We start from the raw sequence: 22,543 nt of genomic DNA, 5'->3' as shown, positions 1-22,543 counted from the left end.
ATTAAATTGCTTATGGGCAGACGTGCTCCATCGTAGGTCGCATCATCACTTACCATCAGGCGAGGTAGCGGCCAAACGACGACTCAACAAATGTAAAAAGATCTATGTTATGAGCTCTTTTTAATCCTATTGCCTCAATACGGATACAATCTCATCATTCATGCTACTATGAAGAATTTTTCGATGAACGTCGATTCAGCAATAGCACCCAAGACCCCTTGCATAGCAACCACACATCCATCACTCCTCTACACGTCACAATATTACCTTTCAAACCTAATTAATACCTTAATAATTCACAAAGGTAATTAAAATAATAAAAAGAAGGAAAAACATCGACATAAATCATATTTCCCAATTAAAAGGACAGTCATTAATGGATGCCTTACTCTGTAATTACTAATAAATTTAATAATGAAAGTAGGAATTTGAATAATTGTTCCCAAAGTCGTATTTCAAAGGTCTGAAATGTTTCAGACTGAAAGGTTAGACTTAAGGACCCTAATCACGTAGGCGTTTAGACAACCGACAATTATTTGTACTTTACAAAAGGTACTTGAAACAATGAGTCTTGTTTGTAGATACTTAACTTTGCGGCGGGTCCTGGTTACCAAGATCGGGCGAGATCTGTCTCTGCCAGCAGTAGTAGAGGCTATGCTGGCAGATACAGAAAACTGGAGGGAGGTGGCCTCCTTTTGTGAAACTGTAATGTCCCAAAAGGCTGCTGAGCGGGATCGTGAGAGGGCCGATCCTGCTCATAGAAGGCGTCGAGGAGGCAACCGCCTTGACGCCTAATCCCGCCTGCGTCAACTGCAGGCGGACCTTTGGGGCCGCGGGTGCGTAGAGTGGGGACTCTAGGTGCCCATCCAGCGACCTCAGGGAAGACGGTAGCACAGTGGTCACGTGCTGCCGTGTAACTTGCACAGCGAGGCTAATGGGAGACACACGTCTCCCTAGGGATGTGCCGTAACAGGCGTTGCACCATGGGGCTCCGAAGCAGGTCTATTAAGAGGACTCGGTGCCCTTACAGGTGTTGAGGGTGGCCACCGGGGTGGTTTTAGTGAGGTAAAAATCCCACAATCCCTAGTCTTTCTCCCCAAAAAACTAGGCGCCTTTTGAAGATTTCCCCCGGTCATCAAAAAAAAAAAGATACTTAACTTTGTTAATGGAGGGTTGTTTAAATATAATATCTTATATACTTCTACTTGTAATCTGAAAATCACTCGTATAATATAAGAATACCAATGAAATAAGACCCAAGCGCACTTAAACAGTGCCCATTTCAGCCCAGATTATACACCAATATCATTTTATCACTACTATAATAATTACTCTTGTCATACAAGTACACCGATTAACGACAATTAACAACATACTTAAAAATACAAATGGTCCATTGAAGGACCATATAATTTAAGGACCGAGTATTGCATTTTCTAGAGGACGTAATTCGATTGGGATATGTATCCGACGCGTCAATAAAAGCTTAAAGGTCGCCACCCTTGTCCCCCGAATGCTATCTTATGGCCAGTTTATCAAGATCTCGCTTTGTATGATCTTTCGTAGATTTAACAGCCATTTTACAGCCATACCAACTTCAACAGTCAGTTTTAATTGATACTATTAGATTGTAACGTCTGTAGCGTACATAAGACTACACCGCACCTAACCCCTAATAACTGGTTCACTGCTACAAGTACACTTACTTGAAACATTTCATTAAAACAGGCTTAATTTATTCACTCCCTCGTTGTTTTCATGAACAAGCTACGTAGTAGTCAATTGAAATCACGAACTTTCTAGAAAACAATGTAAACACAAGCACTTATTATGTAGAACTTCATAACGAACGATTCGTGACTTGTAGTCACCTTGGGTATGTGATAAGGAGTAATATAGCCGTGTATAATGTAGGGTAATAAGAAAGTAGGACGGGGAAATGTGTACGGTCACGTACAGTGCTGTAATAAAGTCTAACACTATGTTGCAACATTTTTACCTAGACATGTATTTTGCACCTGTTAGTTAGTCGTAACTAACTTACCGCTGGTCTTTACGAAAAAGGTATCAAATTAACCTATATTTTAACCGATTGCAAAAATAGAATGTTACCGATTTCATTCACTATATTTATTTTCCTGACATTTGGATTTTTTGAGACAAGCCTGCCACAACATCCCCAAACCGCTGCAACTCCTGCAAGCCAGGATCTACAGTAGATACAACCATGAAAACACCGGAACACTGAAGTCCGGCGCGTTCCAGGGACAATGACTTTACAGTTGACGTTTCAAAAGCACCTAAGTATTTATGATTTAATTGGAATAAATGATTTGACTTTGACTTAGATACCGCAACGAAATAAATCAGAAGATATGATTAGAGGAGAATATATTCAATTGCATTATACTTGTGTAAGCAACATTAAACTTTAACGTGACCACAATCGCCCTGCTAAAAGCGAAAAGACAGAGCGAAGAAACAACTCTACCGACGACAATACTTCCAAAGTGACGATAACACGTCTTGATATTATTGAATTAGACTGAAAGACTGCTTTCAGAAGCTATTTTATAACTTCTTTTGTACATAACATTTGCCATAGTGCTTTATTTCTTTTGACAGTTCTGGAGTAACACGAAATGCCCTAGAATTTATGATTAGATAGACTCTGCAAAATCTCTTGAAGATACTGTTACTATGTTTTCAACTGTAAAGCTTTTTGGATCTAATGGAACCATTTCTTAATACTAGCTTCTGCTAGTGGCATCGCTTGGGTTGCTGCGGGATAGAAAGTAGCATTTGTGTTATTCTAGACAATAATCTATCCCTGTTGCCAATTTCATCTTGATACCCCAGCTATTTTGACATGAAGGAGATGTTTCTCCTTGAAAGAAGATTTTAGAAAAAAATAAACGACCCAAATCCTCTTGGAAGTCATCAAAAGCTCGTAACAATCCACTACCAGGCTACGGGATTTTCTCTACATAAGAAGATATGTCATAATATCCAGGTTCCATATCAAATTCAGGTTTATCTAAGAGCGCTGCTACTTGATCCTTGACAAAATGTGTAGTCCCTTTCATTACCGTGCGTAATCGTATATACGACTATTATATTATTTAACAGCCAAAGGCATTCATGACCGAAACAGAACATAATCTGCCAGATTATTCTTACAGTACATACAGCCTCCAGCCTCCCTCGTTTTCACAGAATATGTAATCACAACGTAATACAGAACATCCTGTGAAACGTAGGGTTGACACATACATTTGGACTTTAACCTAATTTTATTTTTGGTCCGCTATTCTCAGAGAATCGAAGCTGATTCGCGCAACGAATTCGCTCGAATACAAGTGGCCAGTTCAAATTGTACATATTGATGTCCCTGGTTTGGTCTTTCTTATTCCATGTATGTAAATGCTAAGCAATAATAGGATGGATAGATTTTCTTTGTGAAACGGCACATACATTTGGACTTACTAACCTAATTTTATTTTTGGTCGGCTATTCTCAGAGAATCGATGCTGATTCGCAACGAATTGGAATCGACTCGAATACGAGTAGCCAGTTCAAATTGGACATATTAAGGTCTGGTCTGGTCTTTCGTATTCCTGTTAATTCTAAGCAATAATAGGATGGATAGATTTTCTTTCTGAGTCATCCTGGTATGCTGTTGTTGGATGACGATTTTCCTCGTACCATTATATACTTTTTTTTACATTTAATGGGTCGACGTTTGGCCGCTATCTCGCTTGATGGTAAGTGATGATGCGGCCTACGATGGAGCACGTCTGCCCATAAGCAACCTATTCACTCGGGCTTTGAAGACACCCATTATAGGTCATACAGACAACCCTAAACGATCTTCAGCTTAGATCTGACTACTCGGCTAATATAATTTTCTCCAGCAACGTATTGGACACAAGGTCTTATATTTGGCCTTTGTATTTATACACAAGTTGCCAAAAAGTATTATTTACAGCCCACAAATCTGCCGACTTGTATATTAATGGTATTTGCATGTTTTGGCGGTCCATCGTGATTCGTTGACTGTATAATATTGTATAAAATGAGGAGTTGGCCTATCTGTATCAATATTCCTTTCTTATTGGATTCGCATCTGCCAATCATAATCATCCGATGATTTTGTTATGGATTTGTTGAAAGCAAAAATAGACTGTTCTTGGATATGTGTGAAAGACGATGTTATTTTAAATTAATGTACAGAGAGTTTAAAATGTTTGCAGATGTGATAGTTGTAGGTATCGCTTTGTTATTGTAGTTTGTTTAAGTAAAGATCGCATATTTTTTATCATTTTTCAAATATGATGACTAGCTTGTTTCAGCGACTACTAATTCCCATGGGATACAAAACGTTTCCCGTGGCAAAGTATCCTATCACCCAAGTCAGCTCACACCCTATCTGAATTTTTCATCAGCTCCATTCGAAGTTGCGTATCCTGTGGGATGAACAAACAAACTTTTCTCCCGTCCAGAACCTAAGGATAATATACCCCTTCTTACTACACATTAAAGTATTATTATCGAGCCATCAAACGTAGAAAAATTCCTGGTCCTACCTTAATACCTAGCCTACAAGCCTACAACCTGTGACCTTGCTCATATAATTAGGTTACGTGTTATTGGATTACATCGAGGTTAACGACTGCCTAAATACGAGGCCAGATTACATTAGGACGTGAAACTGTAAATATAACAGTTTTGTTTTTACATGTAATCAGAACTTGTAGCCAAATGCTACTTCAGCGCTTGTCTACTGAAAGATTAGAGCTAGAACTCAGTGTATGGGAATGATACGGTCATGTGTAAAATTTTAGCGCTTGTCTACTTGTAGAGTAGAAAGCTAAATTATATGGGATTGACGTAAATTCCATGTAAACGGGGTGCAATTACAATTAATGTGATTATTTATAAATTTTCAAGTGTTTTCAATGTCAAATCAATCAAATTATTTATGAAATATTGAATTGTTTTGGAATTTAAAAGTGATAGAAGGCCTGTGTAGCAATGGACGTCTTGTGAAATGTCAGCCATTCGCACCATAGCAGATTTTTAACAATATCATCAGATTTTGATTATTATGAAAATCTACATAATACTTTAGCCAACCAACTCAACCATCTTTTAAACTTTACAAAATGTAAATTGTAAATGAAAGCTCAGTTATTCATAATTATATTATTCATAATTTCCAACGAAAGCCATTATATTTAAGCATCCATATTTCTGAACTCACGGCACGGAACCGCAGCGGCGCTGGAAATAGCAGTTTGTATACAATTCAGGCCTTTAATTGCGCTGCCTGAATGTTTAATCGCTCGAGTATTTCAGTCATATGAATTCAATACTGTTAATTAATACGTAAACATTGCCTGTTGCAAATTCTGTGGAACGGTAGTTAAATATTCGTTATGATTGGTTGAAATTGTGCCCGATGTATAGCGATACACATCAACAGCCTATAAGTGGCCACTGCTAACCAAAGGCCTGTTCTCACACATTTTACATTCAAGGTTTGAACTTTAATCACTAGCTTTGGTCAACGCGGGTTGGAGGTTTCAAACTTATAATTAGAAATTATAAACCCAGGTTTCCTCAGGATGTTTTCCTTCACCGTTTGTTAGTGTGTCTGAATAATTTTAAAAAGTACATATAACTCGGAAAAACAATGGTACTTGCCGTCGGTTGGTAGGTTACGAATTCGCACCCTCATGCATAAGTCTTAAACCTCTAAGATTCTTCGTGTTGGTTCGTATGCCTAAAAATAATATGAGTGTTCTGTGAGTCTTCACCAAAGCAGAAAGCAAGTACGATGTTTCATGAATATCATCAACTGCCTGAAGACGTCCACAGCTGAACAATTTTACTTTTAACTCACACTTAAGACTTTATTATCTTCCCAAAAAGATATTCATCGCCCATTTTTTGAGATAGACATCTACGTCAATAACACTAACAAATGTAAAATAGCACCCACACGTTTTAATTCATGCAGAGTTTTCTCAAATATATACGAGTACCCTCTTTCCAGACATATTGCTCAAGGGTACAACCACATAAACTTAACGGATTCAAAGTTGAGCAGAATTCTGTATACACTTGAAAAGGTTCAGCTTAGACCCTCCACTCCCACACCTGACCTTTGTAAACCCACGCTTGCTTCAGGCTAGTTGTTAGATTCTTGTTATTTAACTCTTTTAGTTTAGTTAGCACTATTGCTGAATGTAAAGTCATGGATTTTATTATCAACTTTAACATAACTGCACTAGTTGACGCGGTGGCTGGGCGTGCAACGGGGCTCGGTGCAATTCTTTGTGTGATCCACAAATGCTGTTCTGGGTTTATGTGTCATGTGTTTGTGAAATTTGAATGTTTTTAAACGCACCCACGACTCAGGAGAAAATCCTAGTGAGGGGCGACGTTTTAATAAATAAATAAACTTTTGCTATGATAGGTGATAGAAGACAGTTTAGGTTTGTATGAGACTCATAAGTGGTATAAAATAAAAGCTACATTCACTGCTTCAGTTTTTTTGAGGTTTCAATTCATTTGTTGTGGAATTATTTGGGCGAAGTATTATCGTAGTAGTAGTATTATAGCGTTGATTTTAAATTTATTAAAATTTTAATTGAATGTCGTCATCCCGTTTTACAATGACATTTAATAACTTTACCCCTATGCTGTATACGTTGTCTTTTTGTTATCAATTATTCGCAGATCGGTCGGTTGAAAGCGAGCTGCATCCAGCGACTCAGATCGTCTGTCCTTCTTGGGGCAGACGCCCTGTAATTTAAATCTATACTTTTTAATATTATAAAGCTAAAGAGTTAGTTTGTTTGTTTATTTGTACACGCTAATCTGCGGAACTACTGGTCCGATTTGAATAATTGTTTTTGTATTGGATAGCTCATTTATCGAGGAAGGTATAGGCTATAAAACATCACACTACAATTAATAGGAACCGAGCAGAGCGGGCAAAACCGCGCGGAATTAGGTAGTAAAGTAATAAAGTGCACTATTCTGTTCTCTAGTTTCGTGTTTAAAACTTAATTAGTATTCGTGCAAACGTGTTACCACACGTAAAACTGTAATTACGTGATCTCCATTTTTTCAGTAAATTATTTTCAATATTACTCATGTTATGTTCTAGTTGATGATTTATTTTTAATGCTATCAAAAATTATGCTGTAATATTTTTGGCGTTCTCGGTAATTAATATCTGAAATACATGTTGATTTTAATATTAATGGATGCGTAATTACTGGTACTTACTCTTAATTTTTGTAATACATACATAACCTCATGCCTGTCACCCATTGGGGTAGGCATAGACAATGGACATATTTTCATAAAAATGTGAAAACATTGGATACGAAAATCCAACTTCTAATTATTTTAAAATACCTCATAGCTAGGACATGAACGAAGTAACGCGTAAATAAATGCATTAAACAACAGCAAAAAAAAAATCCTTTAACAAACAAAAATAAACCCTAATCTGATTAAATAACAACTGTTTTACAACCATCAATCCTTTTCCTAAGAGACCATCAATCCTTTGCGACTGGCAATTTTTACCAAATGCCTTATTACATTTCTTTTTCCTTAATAGTCGTTATCTGTCGCCTTACACGACGTACGGAGGCAATTACGTTTTCAAAATTGAGTTCAAACGAGACCTAAGTGTCATTAATGTTAGATGAGACGCACACATTCACAGTTACACACTGTCACACGAATTTGTGACGTCATAAGACACTGATGTACGTTTAGTAACGAAAAGGCGATCACCTTTAAGGGTTTTAGTCTTTGTAAATACATTTTATGCTCATCGTAGTCAAATAGAGTGAGAGAGGTTGATGCTTTTCATAAAATTGTGATAACAAATCTATCAGTTTTTAAACTGACATGGTCACCAATAATACCATTACAACACGCAATATCAAAGAAATTTATGAACTTGGTAAATATCCCGTTGCAAGTTCTAATGATACAGTCTTGTGCTCTCCAAATGTGCTTACATGTTTGTCTATTCTAAAGAAAGAAAAGACTGCCTTTCAAATTGATTTGCAAATCATATCAACTTCTGATTTTTATCTATCAGCAATAGCTGCAATAGTCAAGTTAACTTTTAAGTGTTTCTTGAATGTATAATAAAACTCAGATTGATTGGAATAGATTATAATTATTTACCTTGGTACACTATACGACACGTCCGTCTTCGATGCTGAGCCCGAGCAAATAGGCCGAGTTGACAGTCGAAACTCCCCAACTGACATTTTTCAAAAATACCCATGGTCATGTGATCAGTGTTGACATAATATCACAAAATCGATACCCGACTAAAATAATACTATGGTTCTTTAATATAATTTCGAAACCTAACACTCGACCATCCTGACGTCGTGCATGTCCCCATGCACGCAGATGAAATAACTGCTATGTATAACCTAACACACGGCTAGTATCGAATTCGGACTCGCAATTCATTGCACATTATATAATTAATAAATTAAATATATTAAATATAATTATCATCAACTCAAGGTTCTTACAGACAAACAAATAGAAAAAAAAGAATAATGAAATAAATTACAATTCACTTAAACACTTTCTTGAAACATTGAACATTAAATAACATCGTATTAAAGTAACGGAAGTAGTGAGCCATCCTTCTCACAAACGATAAATAAATACATATAAAATCATAATCAGATCACGGAAGCAGTGAGCTCTCCTTCTCACATACCGAGGTGCTTGTGTTTGTGAACCATCCTTCTCATAAACGATAAATAAATACATATACAATCATCATCAGGTCACGGAAGCAGTGAGCCCTCCTTCTCACATACCGAGGTGCCTGTGTTTGTGAACCCTCCTTCTCACAAACAATAAATACATACATATAAAATCATACTCAGGTCACGGAAGCAGTGAGCCCTCCTTCTCACATACCGAGGTGCCTGTGTTTGTGAACCCTCCTTCTCACAAACAATAAATACATACATATAAAATCATACTCAGGTCACGGAAGCAGTGAGCCCTCCTTCTCACATACCGAGGTGCCTGTGTTTGTGAACCCTCCTTCTCACAAACAATAAATACATACATATAAAATCATACTCAGGTCACGGAAGCAGTGAGCCCTCCTTCTCACATACCGAGGTGCCTGTGTTTGTGAACCATCCTTCTCACAAACGACAAAACGAATAACTTAAAATAACACAATTTATTTCATTTCCAATCATAACATAACGGTATCACATAAATATCATTGAAGTTACAAATTAGTCTTCAGTATTTTGTATTTATCCAAACAATAACGTAATTATTTTATACTTAATGCACATTATATATAGATTTTAACAATTTTAGGTAAATAAAATCTTCAAAATATCTCAACGGAGATAAAATAAACAAAATCAATAAAATATCCAAAATACCTACTGATCAAGTGTATAAATTACTATATGAATCCATTTAATAATATCGTGTTTATAAATCACAAATATTTCATTCATCTATTTCCTCGTCATCAAAACTACTAGCATCATCGTTATCACTATCCTTATTGACATCTAAGGCGGCTACATGAACCCATGGCAACATGCGATCAGCAGCTACAGTGGTCTTGCGTTTATTTTTGGTACTGCTCAAACCGGGTATTGCAGCCAGTCTATAGCGGTCGTTACCTAGGACTTCTATTACGCGGTAAGGTCCGACATAAGGGGGAATCAGTTTCTTGCTTTTGCCATCATTTGCAAAAGAAGTTCTTGTAATCTTTACAAGATCACCCTCTCCGTAAACACGCGCAGGGCGCCGGTTTTCGTCATGAGCGGATTTCTGTTTTTCTTGTTCGGTATCAATCCTATCCTTGACAGATTCTCTCAATAGTTCTGTGTCTAATTCTTCGTTACTTTCTCGGACTAGTTCATTAAGCATAGGTCTGATTTCCGAGTTCATTTTCAATCCGAACATGACTTCTGCCGGCGTTCTGCCTGTCGTCTTTTGGCGAGTATTATTCATTCCCCATTGTACCTTGCCTACCTTATCATCCCAATTCCTCTCATCAAAGTTTAGGTTTTGGGCGGTCAGGGAATTCAGTACTGTTCGGTTGTACCGTTCTACCTGACCGTTGGCTCTCGGGCTAGCAACCGCATTCAAAATATGCCTAATGCCTCTATCTATGCAATAACGCTTAAATGCATGGGACGTAAAGCAGGTACCTCGATCACTAATCACACGATCGGGTATTCTAAATGTACAGAAAATATCTTCAAAAACTTTAACGGCTGTTTGTGTTTTAGTGTTTCGCACTGGTTTAACAAAAACAAATTTGGTAAACGCGTCCACTATCACTAATAGGTAGGAATTCCCGGATTTCGAACGAACAAAGGGTCCAAGGTGGTCAACATGGAGCGTATGGAAAGGCACTTCTACTTTTGTGATGGGGTGCAGATGGCCCTCAGCAACTGTAGTTTTCTTTGAGTAGGCGCATTCGAGACATGCCTGTACATACTTCTTAATGAAACGAGACATCTTGGGGAACCAATAAGTTTTCTTAATGCGTTCTAATGTCTTTTCTACACCAAAATGCCCGATATCATCGTGGTTCATGCGGCAAAGTTGCCACCTTGCACCCTTTGGTACTACCCAGCGTAAATTATTTTTATCGCCATTCAAACATTTATACAGTCTATTGTCCTTAATCAAAAAGTTTTCTTTTATATGTTTTAAACTGTCAGCGTCTATATCGCTAGTAAGTATATCCCGTGTTCGTCGGAGTTCCGAATCTCCTATCTGCAATGTATGAAGCCAGTCATCGCTACTAATCTGCATAACACATGGATATTGCTCAAACTCGTCTGTGTCACCAATCAAATTGCCCGGATTCCGCGACAGGGCATCTACATGTGCCATTTTGGTACCAGCTCGGTATTCTACTGTACATTGAAATTCCTGTAACAGTAGCCACCAACGAGCTATACGTGGGATCATATCACGTTTTGAGAACGTTGAACGCAAGGCACTACAGTCTGTAACTATCTTAAAGTTTTGGCCTAATAGGTAAACCCGAAATTTCTTAAGAGAACATACCACTGCCAGTGTCTCAAGCTCAAAGGCGTGGAAATTTTTCTCTTCCGGAGAAGTTTGCCTACTATAAAATGCTACAGGCCTGAAAGGGTCAGGAGTGCCTGTACGCTGAAGTAATATCCCACCTATTCCTATTCTGCTTGCGTCGGTGTGCAATTCTGTATCTGCAGCTGAATCATAAATCGCCAGAATCGGTCTGTCGACTAGGGTACCTTTAAGTGCCCTAAAAGCCTCGTCCTGATCCTCGGACCAGACCCATTCAACACCCTTTCTAAGTAATTTATTCAAAGGGTGTGCGACGGACGCGAAATTTCTGATAAATTTTCTGAAGTACCCTACTAATCCGAGAAATTGGCGAACCGAATGTGCATTAGTGGGGCAAGGAAAATCTACGACACACAATCTCTGTCCACCATCCTTTTTACGTACTAATATAATAGGGCTCGCAAAATCCGAGACCGATTCCCTTATTATACCGGACTCTAACATCTCACCTATCATCTCTCTCACTTGTCCGCGTTCCTTATGCGCTAATCTATAGGGGCGGTAAACAACCGGACGTTTACTATTTAGTTCGATTTTCATCTCAGCTATGGTCGTGCATCCTAATTCCTTCAGACTTGAGGCAAAACAATGTTTGTACTTAGAGAGTAAGCTCATCAACTGTCGCCGCTGTGATTCATTGACCGTACTGCCTATTTTCACTTGACTCTCGTCAATAGTACTGGTTTCGTCCACAGGCGCATTCATTGATGTACTTAATATTTGTCTAACTATCTGAATCTTGGTAGCTCGTCCTATGGTAAGCCCCCTCGCAATTGGCAAAACTCTGATAATGGTGTTATGTATATGTAAAATAAACTGTTTGTAACCCGATATACCCCTCCATTAATAGTAAATTGTTGATTCGGTTTCCCGATAACCTTACCACTTACCAAAATATCTCCGTTTGTAACGGTATCTACGTGAGCCTTAACTAAGGCGGGGCCGTAAATGCCAACATCGAAAGGGACTATTACAGTGACAGGTTTATTGTCATCGAAATCAAGTCTGGGAAATTCAAACCCATAATTGTCGTTAAGGAACTTCAGTTCCAGCGCATTTTTGTAAACAATAACATGGGGTTGTTCTGTGAACGACTGTCCTATCAGCAAGGGTAAATCAAGAAAACTATCATCGACTACCTGACACCTCACGCGTCCTCTCACACCATCTACACTCAACTCTACATCCACACCTCCCGAGGAGTGCACTATGTCATTACCAAATCCTCTCAAAGGCAGGGGCGGGCTATTGTATTTTAGATTTAAGGTGGCAGCTAAAGACTGAGTAAGAAGCGTGACTTCGCTACCCAAGTCTACAAAGGATTTCACCGGTATATCATTTATTATACAATCTTTCAAGAACTTTGAATTTGGCGACGATGTTAAAATGCACATTGTTTTCTGAACGTTATCAGTCTTGTTATTGTTTCCAAGGTTGATAGCGCAATTTTCGGTTTTGTGACCAACCCTACGGCATTTCGCACATTGGATCAACTGTTTAGGGCACTTCAGATAGGGATGTCCTTTCTCCTTGCAGTTAAAACAAAACAGTTCATAGTGAGAATTGTTGTTATTAACTTTAGACGTTCGACTAAACGAGCTTTTATTGGTTAAAGACTCTGACGTAGAAGCATATTGACCTTTAGAATTGCTGCGATCTAAAGATTGTGAGGGGTCCTTATTGCTCATAAGAAATTGTAATAGCTGGTCAGGTTGAGTACAACGTAACGCATTGGCGCTAGACTTCATTGTCTTGTCGCTCAAACCATGGATAATGCATTCCACTGCACGCTTGCCTTCGATATCGCATCGGTTCAGGAGAGCCAGTTTTTCATAATAATACACTTCAAGGGGTTCACTAAATTTGCTCTTTCTCCTAATCATGTCTTCCAAGGATTGGCCATAATTTTGTTCAAACGGAAAAGCACTCAACAACTTGCCTTGCCACTCATCCCAACTAAATAGGATGGAGTTCAAACTTTCATACCACGTTTTGGCCAATCCTTGTAGTTTTTGCATAGCAAAGTGTATGATAGTTCTTTCATCCCACCCGTAAACAGTGGCACACTCGTTAACCTTTTTGAGCCAAATGTCTATGCGCTGACTCTTTGAAGAAGGGTCAAAATCGGGTAGGATATTTTTGTGATTAATATTACTGGCACTTGCCATTGGAGATGCCATTGTTTGCGGCTGGGATTGAGATTTCATATTACTAATTGAGTTAATAAAGTTCATAATATCCTTAGAAGTAAAAGTTGGACTGTCTGACCTTTTACTCCGCGGTGTGGGGCTGCGTTCTCGAGGTAAACTTCGATCTCCAACACGCGACCTCTCGCCGCTCGTCGCTCGATGCTGGACATCAGATCGACGGGTAGACTGTTGCCGCATGCTGCGCTCCCGGCTCAGTTGGCTTTCCAACTCACGTAGTCTGGCACGCTGGTGATCCAACTCGGCTTCCAGTTTTCGTGCGCTGTCACGCCTGTGCTCGTGTTCCGGGGTGCGCACGTGACTGCGGCTGCGGTGCTCGTTTTCGTCGCGGCGCGTGCGGCTGCGACTTCTCCTACTGGACTCCACACTCCGTTCTACTTCTTCGCGGGTAGGCGTTCTCAAACACCGCCGCGTTGAGGTTTCACTTGCACGTGGCATCGTTGTTCTGGAACTTGTAAACGTAGACATGTAACTATTCGACTTTAATAAAACAAGAAACTAGCTTTTGCTGATAAACTATAATAAAATAAGCGGTGGGTATTCCGAATTTATATCGGTAAGGTTGTTTCTATCACCTTATTAATCAAGATTCTAAACAAGCAATTACTATATTATAAGACTATTATTAAGAAAATATTAACAGTAAGCAGGTAGATCCCACTTCTGAAATATAATAAAACTCAGATAGATTGCAATAGATTATAATTATTTACCTTGGTACACAATACAACACGTCCGTCCTCGATGCTGAGCCCGAGCAAATAGGCCGAGTTGACAGTCGAGAATCCCCAACTGTCATTTTTCAAAAATACCGATGGTCATGTGACCCGTGTTGACATATCACAAAATCAATACCCGACTAAAATAATACTATGGTTCTTTAATATAATTTCGAAACCTAACAAATGGTTTGGTAACTTTATGACTAAATTTGTGTTCTGTATTGTTACAGCGCTAGTCGCACTTGCCAGGCGGAGGGCGCGCCGGAGCAGGACTCCGCGCAGCCCACCGTCGACCTGCCACGCACCCGCGATGGAGAGATCGACTATGATGGTAAGTGTAACATTATTAAAACATACCTTTAATATTTCAATATTTAGGGATGATTACGGGGTATCAAAATCAGTTAGGTAATGAAAAAAATATTAAACACGTATTTTTTTATTTTTTATTTTGAAGTTTGGGAGTAGGAGCAAATACGTCATATTGACATTAAACGTACCTAGAAGTGACGTCACGCGATATTTCTAATCGATATATCTTCGAAAGTATAATATTATGTTTCCTTAAGAAAATAAAAAATACGTTTCTAATATTTTAAAATAATTTACAAGAAGGATATTAAAATAAAAAAATAGTCATCTACCCTTTTATGTACACCGAGCAACATTAATCGGTATACAGCCAACATAACTATAACTATGCAATACCTTTACATGTGTGGGTAATTTTATAGTAATGTGCATAAAAACAAACTAATAGTCAAACGCCTATTACGCACACAGTTTCATCACGCATACACTTATACTAAATATCATTTTCGTGAGGGTATACGCATTAATTCAATAATGAAATATAAATAAAAACAAGGGTAAACATAAAAACAATACGTAACAAACATTGAATAAATCAAATAAGGAACGATCGAGTTACAAAAATTATACCCATATAAATATAATATCTTCTCATCGTTTTTTATGTTATTCAATGAGATACGATATTTAGATTGTCACTTTAATTGCACGTATGGCGCAATGGTTATCACTTGCGGATAAAGTGACGAGACGCCGGTTCGAACCCAGCATCGCGTTCTTTTTGTAACATTTTTTAAACATTATTGAATGCAAATTTTCTAATGTTTCAATATCTAAATAAAAATTTACAATGTTTGAGGCAACCACAGAACTCTCAGGTTATTTTATTTGGCCCGTTTATGAAGTAACTACCGACAATCCGCAATATTTTTCTCAAACACCCCACATTATAAAAAGTCTGTATTCTTAGTTGTCAGTCTACGAGTATTTATTAATAATTATCCACAACTCATAGTCGTGTTTAATTTAATTTATATCTATCCATACAAAGTTAAAGTATAAACATATAAACATAACATAGTCGTTGTTTTGCGGAAGAAGAACACATAAATTATTTGATATTGTAAAGCGATTAAGAATATTGGTGAGTAACAGTTAGACATTATTTTGATATTCTTTACCTATACAAATTACTACTTATTTCAATTTTATTCTTTGTTCTTCACTTTTTATGATTATATATTATTTGCCTTTTATGTTTATAAATAAATTAATTTAACTCAAGTTATTTATAAGTCTATGTAACAACCTAAGTATCTAAATATATAAGGTTATTTTTATCATATAGACCAAATTATTATTATTATAATTGACTCTTTTATTTTGTATCCACAGAGGAAAAACAAGAAATGCAGTTATGGGTCGGCTGATATGGATATTCTGGAAACATGGGATATAGAATCACGCTAACGACGCGAAATAAGTAAATCCAGAGATGAATTCTTCGTTTAGCCACCACGGCATTGTGCCCGAACGCAAGGTTGATTCGGATTACTTCCAATGCTTTCTTCTCCACACGCGTAACAACGCGCGCCTATGCTGCAATCTGTGATATCACCTTCATTCTGCCGTTTTACGTTGCAGCAAGTCAGCGCTGAACACAACAATTACAAATCTATAATAATAGCTCATCGATAAAACAAAAGCAATTACAATCTGCTAGGTTGATCTTAATTTTGAAAATAATGTTGTAATTTTACTAAATAAACATTTGATCATTTGGATAAAGGTAAAATATAATGGTGTAAAAATGTGTGCGGCCTTATAGGTGTGATTATAGTGAACGAATTACTTTAACTAGTGGAATCATAAGTGTATTGCAGTTGAATTTATTTTACTTAGTAATTGTAAACCTTATTTATACAGACATAACATTCATAATTGTTTAGCAATGTGAACAAAAACAAATTTTAATAATAACTGAATACACACGTTATCGAAATTTGATTTTTTGTCCATTACTAGGAATATCGAAAGTCTAAAGGAGACGGTGAAGTGATGTTATTGTTAAAATGTTGGAAATTGTCATAATTTCTTTCCATTTAACATGTTGATTCATTTCACCACTCGTATTAGCCTAATTAAATTTAAATAGCTATAGATTGTGAATGTTAAAGGTGTCTGTATTAAATAATTGCACCACGATATTTTTTCATCCAATTTTTTCATGTTTTTTTACTTATTGGACATAATAACACATAAATAATAAATTATTTACAATAAAAAATAATGTTGTTTTATTCAGAATCTGTTTCATTCATACTTTTATTTTATTATACAGAAAACAAAAACAAAGCATAACAAAACAAAGAAAAACAACAAAGTAAATAATAAATAAAATAAATACTTTTGGTTAGATTCGAACCCACATTGTCGTAAACGATGTTTGAAACCGGTTCATTAACCACTCGTCCACGAGCACTACGTCTATTCAAGTGAAAATGTTGAATGATATCATCGATTGTAAATATTATTAACCTTACCCATACAGTGCCCTCCAAAAGTTAGTTGAAATTAGTTCACCTTATCAATGATGTTACATATTTTCCAAAATACGCAGTTTCTATGAATGAACTGTTTACTATTTATATTTGGATACACTATTCTAATACATACAGTAGGGAATTCCCAGAAATTCATTTTGATTTCTTTCAAAATCTATGTTTATGTGTGCACTACTTGAATTGAGCGCGTCAAAAGTCAGTTGAAATAGCAAACTTTAAACGATATCCGATACTCTCGCGGTTTTAAATTAATTTATTATTATTGTTAAGGCAGTGTGCGTAGTTTAAATTTAATAATAAGATATTGTAAGGTGATTTGACTGTTTTTGAATTAATAATGGCGCCGAGGCGAAAATTAACTGTCGAAGAAAGAATAAAAATTGTGTATGAATACGAAAAAATTAAAAACTTTAGTGCTGTGGGAAAATTATTTAAAGTTAGTCCAGAAGGTGTCCGAAAAATAATAAAGAAAAGTTTAGAATATCCTAGTCTTGCAGATAGGCCACGGTCGGGGCGTCCTAGGGCTACTACTTCCGTTGATGATCGACTAATAGTGCGGCAGTGTAAAATTAATCCCAAGATTGTGGTACGAGAGATCAAAGATCAGTTACAGGAAGCAGGGACCTCGGTTTCTGAAACTACTATCAGGCGACGCCTGCATGATGCTAATTTACGAGGTCACATTGCCAGAAAGAAACCTCTTTTAACATCGATCCATAAAAAACGAAGGTTGGAGTTCGCCCGCAAGTATTCGGATAAACCAATAGAATTTTGGAAGAGAGTAGTCTTTAGCGATGAATCGAAGTTCGAACTATTTGGAAATCGCCGTCGGCAAACTGTATGGCGCACAAGCAATGATAACTCTTACGACGACAAATACTTGCAGCCCACTGTGAAACACGGCGGTGGGAGTGTGATGGTTTGGGGTGTTTTTCTTGGCATGGTGTGGGCCGACTGCAAGTAATTGAAGGCAAGATGACAGCACAGGTCTACTGTAATATTCTCCGTGACAATTTAAAACAATCTGCTGAAACAATGGGGTTAGGTCGGATTTTCAAGTTCCAACAAGACAACGATCCGAAGCATACAGCAAGGATAACTAAACAATATTTTGAAGATAACGAAGTGGATTTACTGGAATGGCCTTCGATGTCACCCGACCTTAACCCCATTGAACATTTATGGGATGAATTAGACCGCAGGATCCCTGTTTCCATAAGACGCAACAGGAATTTGTTTAAAAATAAAATTCTTGAAACATGGTCGACTATACCGGTCGAAACATTAAAGAATCTTGTAGAATCAATGCCTAGACGACTTAAAGCAGTTCTACAGAATAATGGCGGTCATACAAAATATTAAAAGTTAAAATATTTGCAAAGACACAACACACACACAAGTCTTAAAATATTTATTCAACAATTTCAACTAACTTTTGGTAACGTGATTTCATTGTTAATCTACATAAATTATAATTATAAAATTTGTTATGATTCTCTTACTGACAGAAATATTCTAAATTGATTATATTTTAATAAATAATTCTTGAAGCCACGATTTTATTTGGTTTTATTATAATTTCCTCACATTTACTACATTATTGATCATTTCAACTAACTTTTGGAGGGCACTGTATATTAAATTATAAAAATACGTATACCGACACAAAAATTATAGTATTTACCAATGTGTGCGTAATAGGCGTTTGGCTATTACGTTTGTTTTTATGCACATTACTATAAAATTACCCACACATGTAAAGGTATTGCATAGTTATAGTTATGTTGGCTGTATACTTATTACTGTGGCTTTGTGTACAAAGCTTCTAAGAACATCATACCACAAAATAACTGACTATACCCCTCACACGCTTTCAAAGAATATCCTACGACACTGCCCCTTCCAACTTACAAGTTTATGTGGCTTCAGATTAGCATACAATGCTATGGACAGTGACTATTCGCGAGTATCATATGTCATACATAATGACGTGGTGGCCCTTTATTGTTTACCCACATATACATTCTAAGTGCCCATTATTTTCGTCCGTCAATTGTTTTTGCGGCTGCTGTTACTATCTCTGGTGGATGCTTTGGCTAACTGATCTAGTCTTGATTATTGTGTGTATGTTATCTCAATCATATGTCTAGTTGTTTAGATATTTGTTTCAATCATACGAATAAATGTTCATTTGTGTCATATCGAGACAAAATGTTCTTTAGTACAAGTCTGCTTTATGTTTAAAGTGAAGTTTATTATTGGTTGGTTTATTCAAGCCGGCCAATCAGAGCGCCGAACGCGCTCTCGTTTCGATTAATTTAAATGTAAAGCAAACTCATACGAAGGGAACCTATGTATGAAATCTTTTATTATTGATGAATACCATACAGATTTCAGAGACAAAACTATTTAAGACCACCATCCCCATTTCAGGATCAAGCAAAACTATACCTTTAGTCTTTAACCTAATAATATACAACGTGTAACAAAATACCTATATACATCAAGAAGCCCTGATGAATACAGGTTGAATAGAATCTCTACACAAAGTTTCAGCTTAAAATACGTTTAAAAAAAAATTAGTACCAAATACTTGATATCGCATAGTTCTTGATTTCAAATCATACAAACGTGTCAAAACACTACAGGGATCACTCGCTAATATTACGAAACATTTCTTCTGTCCATCTGATCGCCTAGTACCTGTCTAACTAATTTTGGTTCGCCCACCGGCGCGATTTGAAACATTCATAACTTGGCACCATGCAAACATGAGTTTAAAAATCCCTTTCCGTATCGTTTGTTATGTTACCTAGAAACCGTGCACTTGATATGTATACCCCCTTTTTGTTACACGTTGTATATTTGTTTGACAGCGCTGTACGAGGACGAGTCGGACAGCGACCTCGGGTCTATGGAGAACCATGGGTCCGTGGTCACCCATCTCCTGTCACAGGTCAAGATTGGAATGGATCTCACTAAGGTAAGTCACTTCACACGTATGTAGCAAATACAAAGAGGAGATGTCAATACAAGATTTCCCTTTAACATAATGCGTGACACACCCTGTACAACCTTATGGAGAACGCAGAACGTAACAAACCACGCCTCTCTCTATTTTTCATTTAGCGGTCCCATACTACAAAAACGTTGCCAATTCATCATAATCACTATCGGCCGAGAGACGTCCACTGCTGATCAAAGACCTCCCTCTTAGTCCTCCACGTGGAACGATAAGCCGCCACCTGCATCCACTGGCTCCCCGCCACTCTGACGATGCCAATTGTTCACATTTTAATGCGCTACTTTCTGAGCACTTATAACCTGTCTACACTTTTTTCTCATAATGTCATTGGGCAGGACCATTTTTTTATGTCACAGTGCACAATCACATTATAGCATCTCCTCTTTATACTTGCTTCATGGTTACGCCCGATAGTTTACACCTAACATAGACAAAACCCAGATTCTATTATACAGCTACATAAATAGGTCTCATTCCTCAGTTTATTGAATTACAGCGCAATATTATATGCGCACGTGAGACCTAAATATTCACATTAGGTACTAAACTAACCCTTTTAGTGATTCATGCGTAAATTAACATAATACCTAGCGTACAATGCCAGTAAACTTTACTTGGATCACGTACTAACATGAATATTGTATTATTATAGTCACTCCTGTTATTTCGCAAAGGTGTCAACCAAAATTAGTAACAAAGTGGTAATAAAATCACAAATTCAGACGGTATTTACATAAATAGGCATGTTTCCTACTAGTCAAATTTAATACTTTTTTCGAAACGTCAAAAACGATATTTTCTATGAACTTTGTATGAAATACTCTATTATGACGTCATAAGTTTTTGACGTCAAATAGCAGACTTATTTCTAGAAATTTAGCTAGAAAAAATGGAAAATTAAGTAGTTCATCAAATTTATGAATGAGAGTGTGATTATTTTTGAATTGAAAAGATGTAATAATTTATTTTTGACCCAGTCATCATCCCTATTCTATTTTTTTCTCACACTTTTTTATACGTAGCTCCACACTAAGATTTTCTCCTGTGCCGTGGTGTGTTTACTAACATACAAGTTCACATACACATCACACCAAGAATCGAAACAATAATTTGTGGATCACACAAAGAGTTGCTCCGTGCGGGAATAAAACCCGCTACATGTTGCATAGCAGCCGGTTGCCGTCAACCGTGCAGTCTAGTACTGGATTTAGGAAATACTCCACGGATCTATTAACTTACTGTCCCTCATATATTTCTCACAGTGTTTTGCTTTCAAATGTGAGTGTAGAAATACAATGATTATTTTGTTGTTTCCAGGTTGTGCTACCGACATTCATACTAGAGAGGCGATCGCTTCTAGAGATGTACGCAGACTCCTTCGCACACCCTGACCAATTTGTTAAGTAAGTTTCATTCTTTACTAGCTTCTGCCAGCGGCTTCGTCCGCATTCCCGTGGAATAAAAATCCTATCACCTAAGTCAGTTCATACCCTGTCTGTATACCAAATTTCATCTAAATCCGTTCAGTAGTTTCAGATTGATTGACTTGCATGCAAACAAACGAACTTTCACATTTATACTCGTAATATAAGTGTGATACAAGATTTTGATGTAGTCAACTGCTATCTTACCGTTTTTTATGGCATAGGGCGGCGGTGTTCTGATGGTAAGCAATCGGCGCTGCGGTTACCTGTAACACTAGAGAAATTACAAAATGCTTTACCGGCAATGATTTGAGTATGTATTTAGGATCTGGGGATGAGGCTACCGATAACGTCACTAACACTATGAAACACACAACACAAGTGTTGTTTCACGCCGGTTTTCTGTGAGGCTGTGGTATCACTCCCGTTGAGCCGACCCACCTACGTGAGAGCGTGGTATCACTCCCGTTGAGCCGGCTATACTACGTAGCTTTGAACATTAATAAAACAGCTTTTTATAATTTAAACTTGTACCGTCTTCACAGGATAGTAGACCAGCCGACGCCTCGCGAGCGCATGATCCAAGTGGTGCGCTGGTACCTGAGCTCGTACCACGCCGGCCGCAAGTCCCAGGTCGCCAAGAAACCGTACAATCCCATACTGGGAGAGGTGTTCAGGTGTCACTGGGACCTGGACGGCATGCCCGAGAGCAACGCCACTAATGATAAGGTCAGTTATTGGATTTTAGTGTTTATTTCTATTTGGGTAAAGTTGAAAATTGTTTGATTGAATTTAATGTTGGTTAGTTTTGAATTTTAATACTTATAGTTTAAAGTTGAAAATGGTTTGCCTTTATTTAAGAGGCTAGTTGTATATTAATGTCGAACGAACAAATTAAAATACTAGGTTTATTGTCTGTATCATCCTTACTGCTGCACCCAGAGATGTTGAATGATTATTTAAACTATTCCTCCGTAACGAAAAACAATTGTTGAGGACTGGGTTAAACAACTCTTAAGTACGACGGTTAGTGTAGTAAAATATCAATGATACTCAAACAAAAGTTGATACTCATGCCCGAGTTTAGGAAAAGGCATCAAAATCCTAACTCATTAAACCCTCA

At 37.4% G+C, this 22,543-nt stretch overlaps 1 protein-coding gene and 1 long non-coding RNA gene across 2 annotated transcripts in view; both read left to right on the top strand.

Moving 5' to 3' along the window:
• LOC118265836 (oxysterol-binding protein-related protein 9) overlaps positions 1-22,543 on the top strand; it is a 116,325-nt gene that overhangs the window by 87,995 nt on the left and 5,787 nt on the right. The window contains exons 9-12 of the mRNA XM_050694916.1: positions 14,326-14,426; positions 19,848-19,954; positions 21,314-21,399; positions 21,966-22,149. Coding sequence (XP_050550873.1) covers positions 14,326-14,426; positions 19,848-19,954; positions 21,314-21,399; positions 21,966-22,149 — 478 coding nt within the window. The remainder of the gene's footprint in view (positions 1-14,325; positions 14,427-19,847; positions 19,955-21,313; positions 21,400-21,965; positions 22,150-22,543) is intronic.
• Positions 14,669-16,714, top strand: LOC126910878 (uncharacterized). Its single transcript, XR_007705468.1, has 2 exons — positions 14,669-15,551; positions 15,803-16,714. It is a non-coding gene; the product is annotated as an uncharacterized LOC126910878 (long non-coding RNA).

This window comes from Spodoptera frugiperda, chromosome 7 (assembly GCF_023101765.2).
Source record: "Spodoptera frugiperda isolate SF20-4 chromosome 7, AGI-APGP_CSIRO_Sfru_2.0, whole genome shotgun sequence".
Taxonomy (NCBI): Eukaryota; Metazoa; Arthropoda; class Insecta; order Lepidoptera; family Noctuidae; genus Spodoptera; species Spodoptera frugiperda.
Note: the sequence above shows the minus strand (reverse complement) of the source record. Positions and strands in the feature narration are given on the sequence as shown.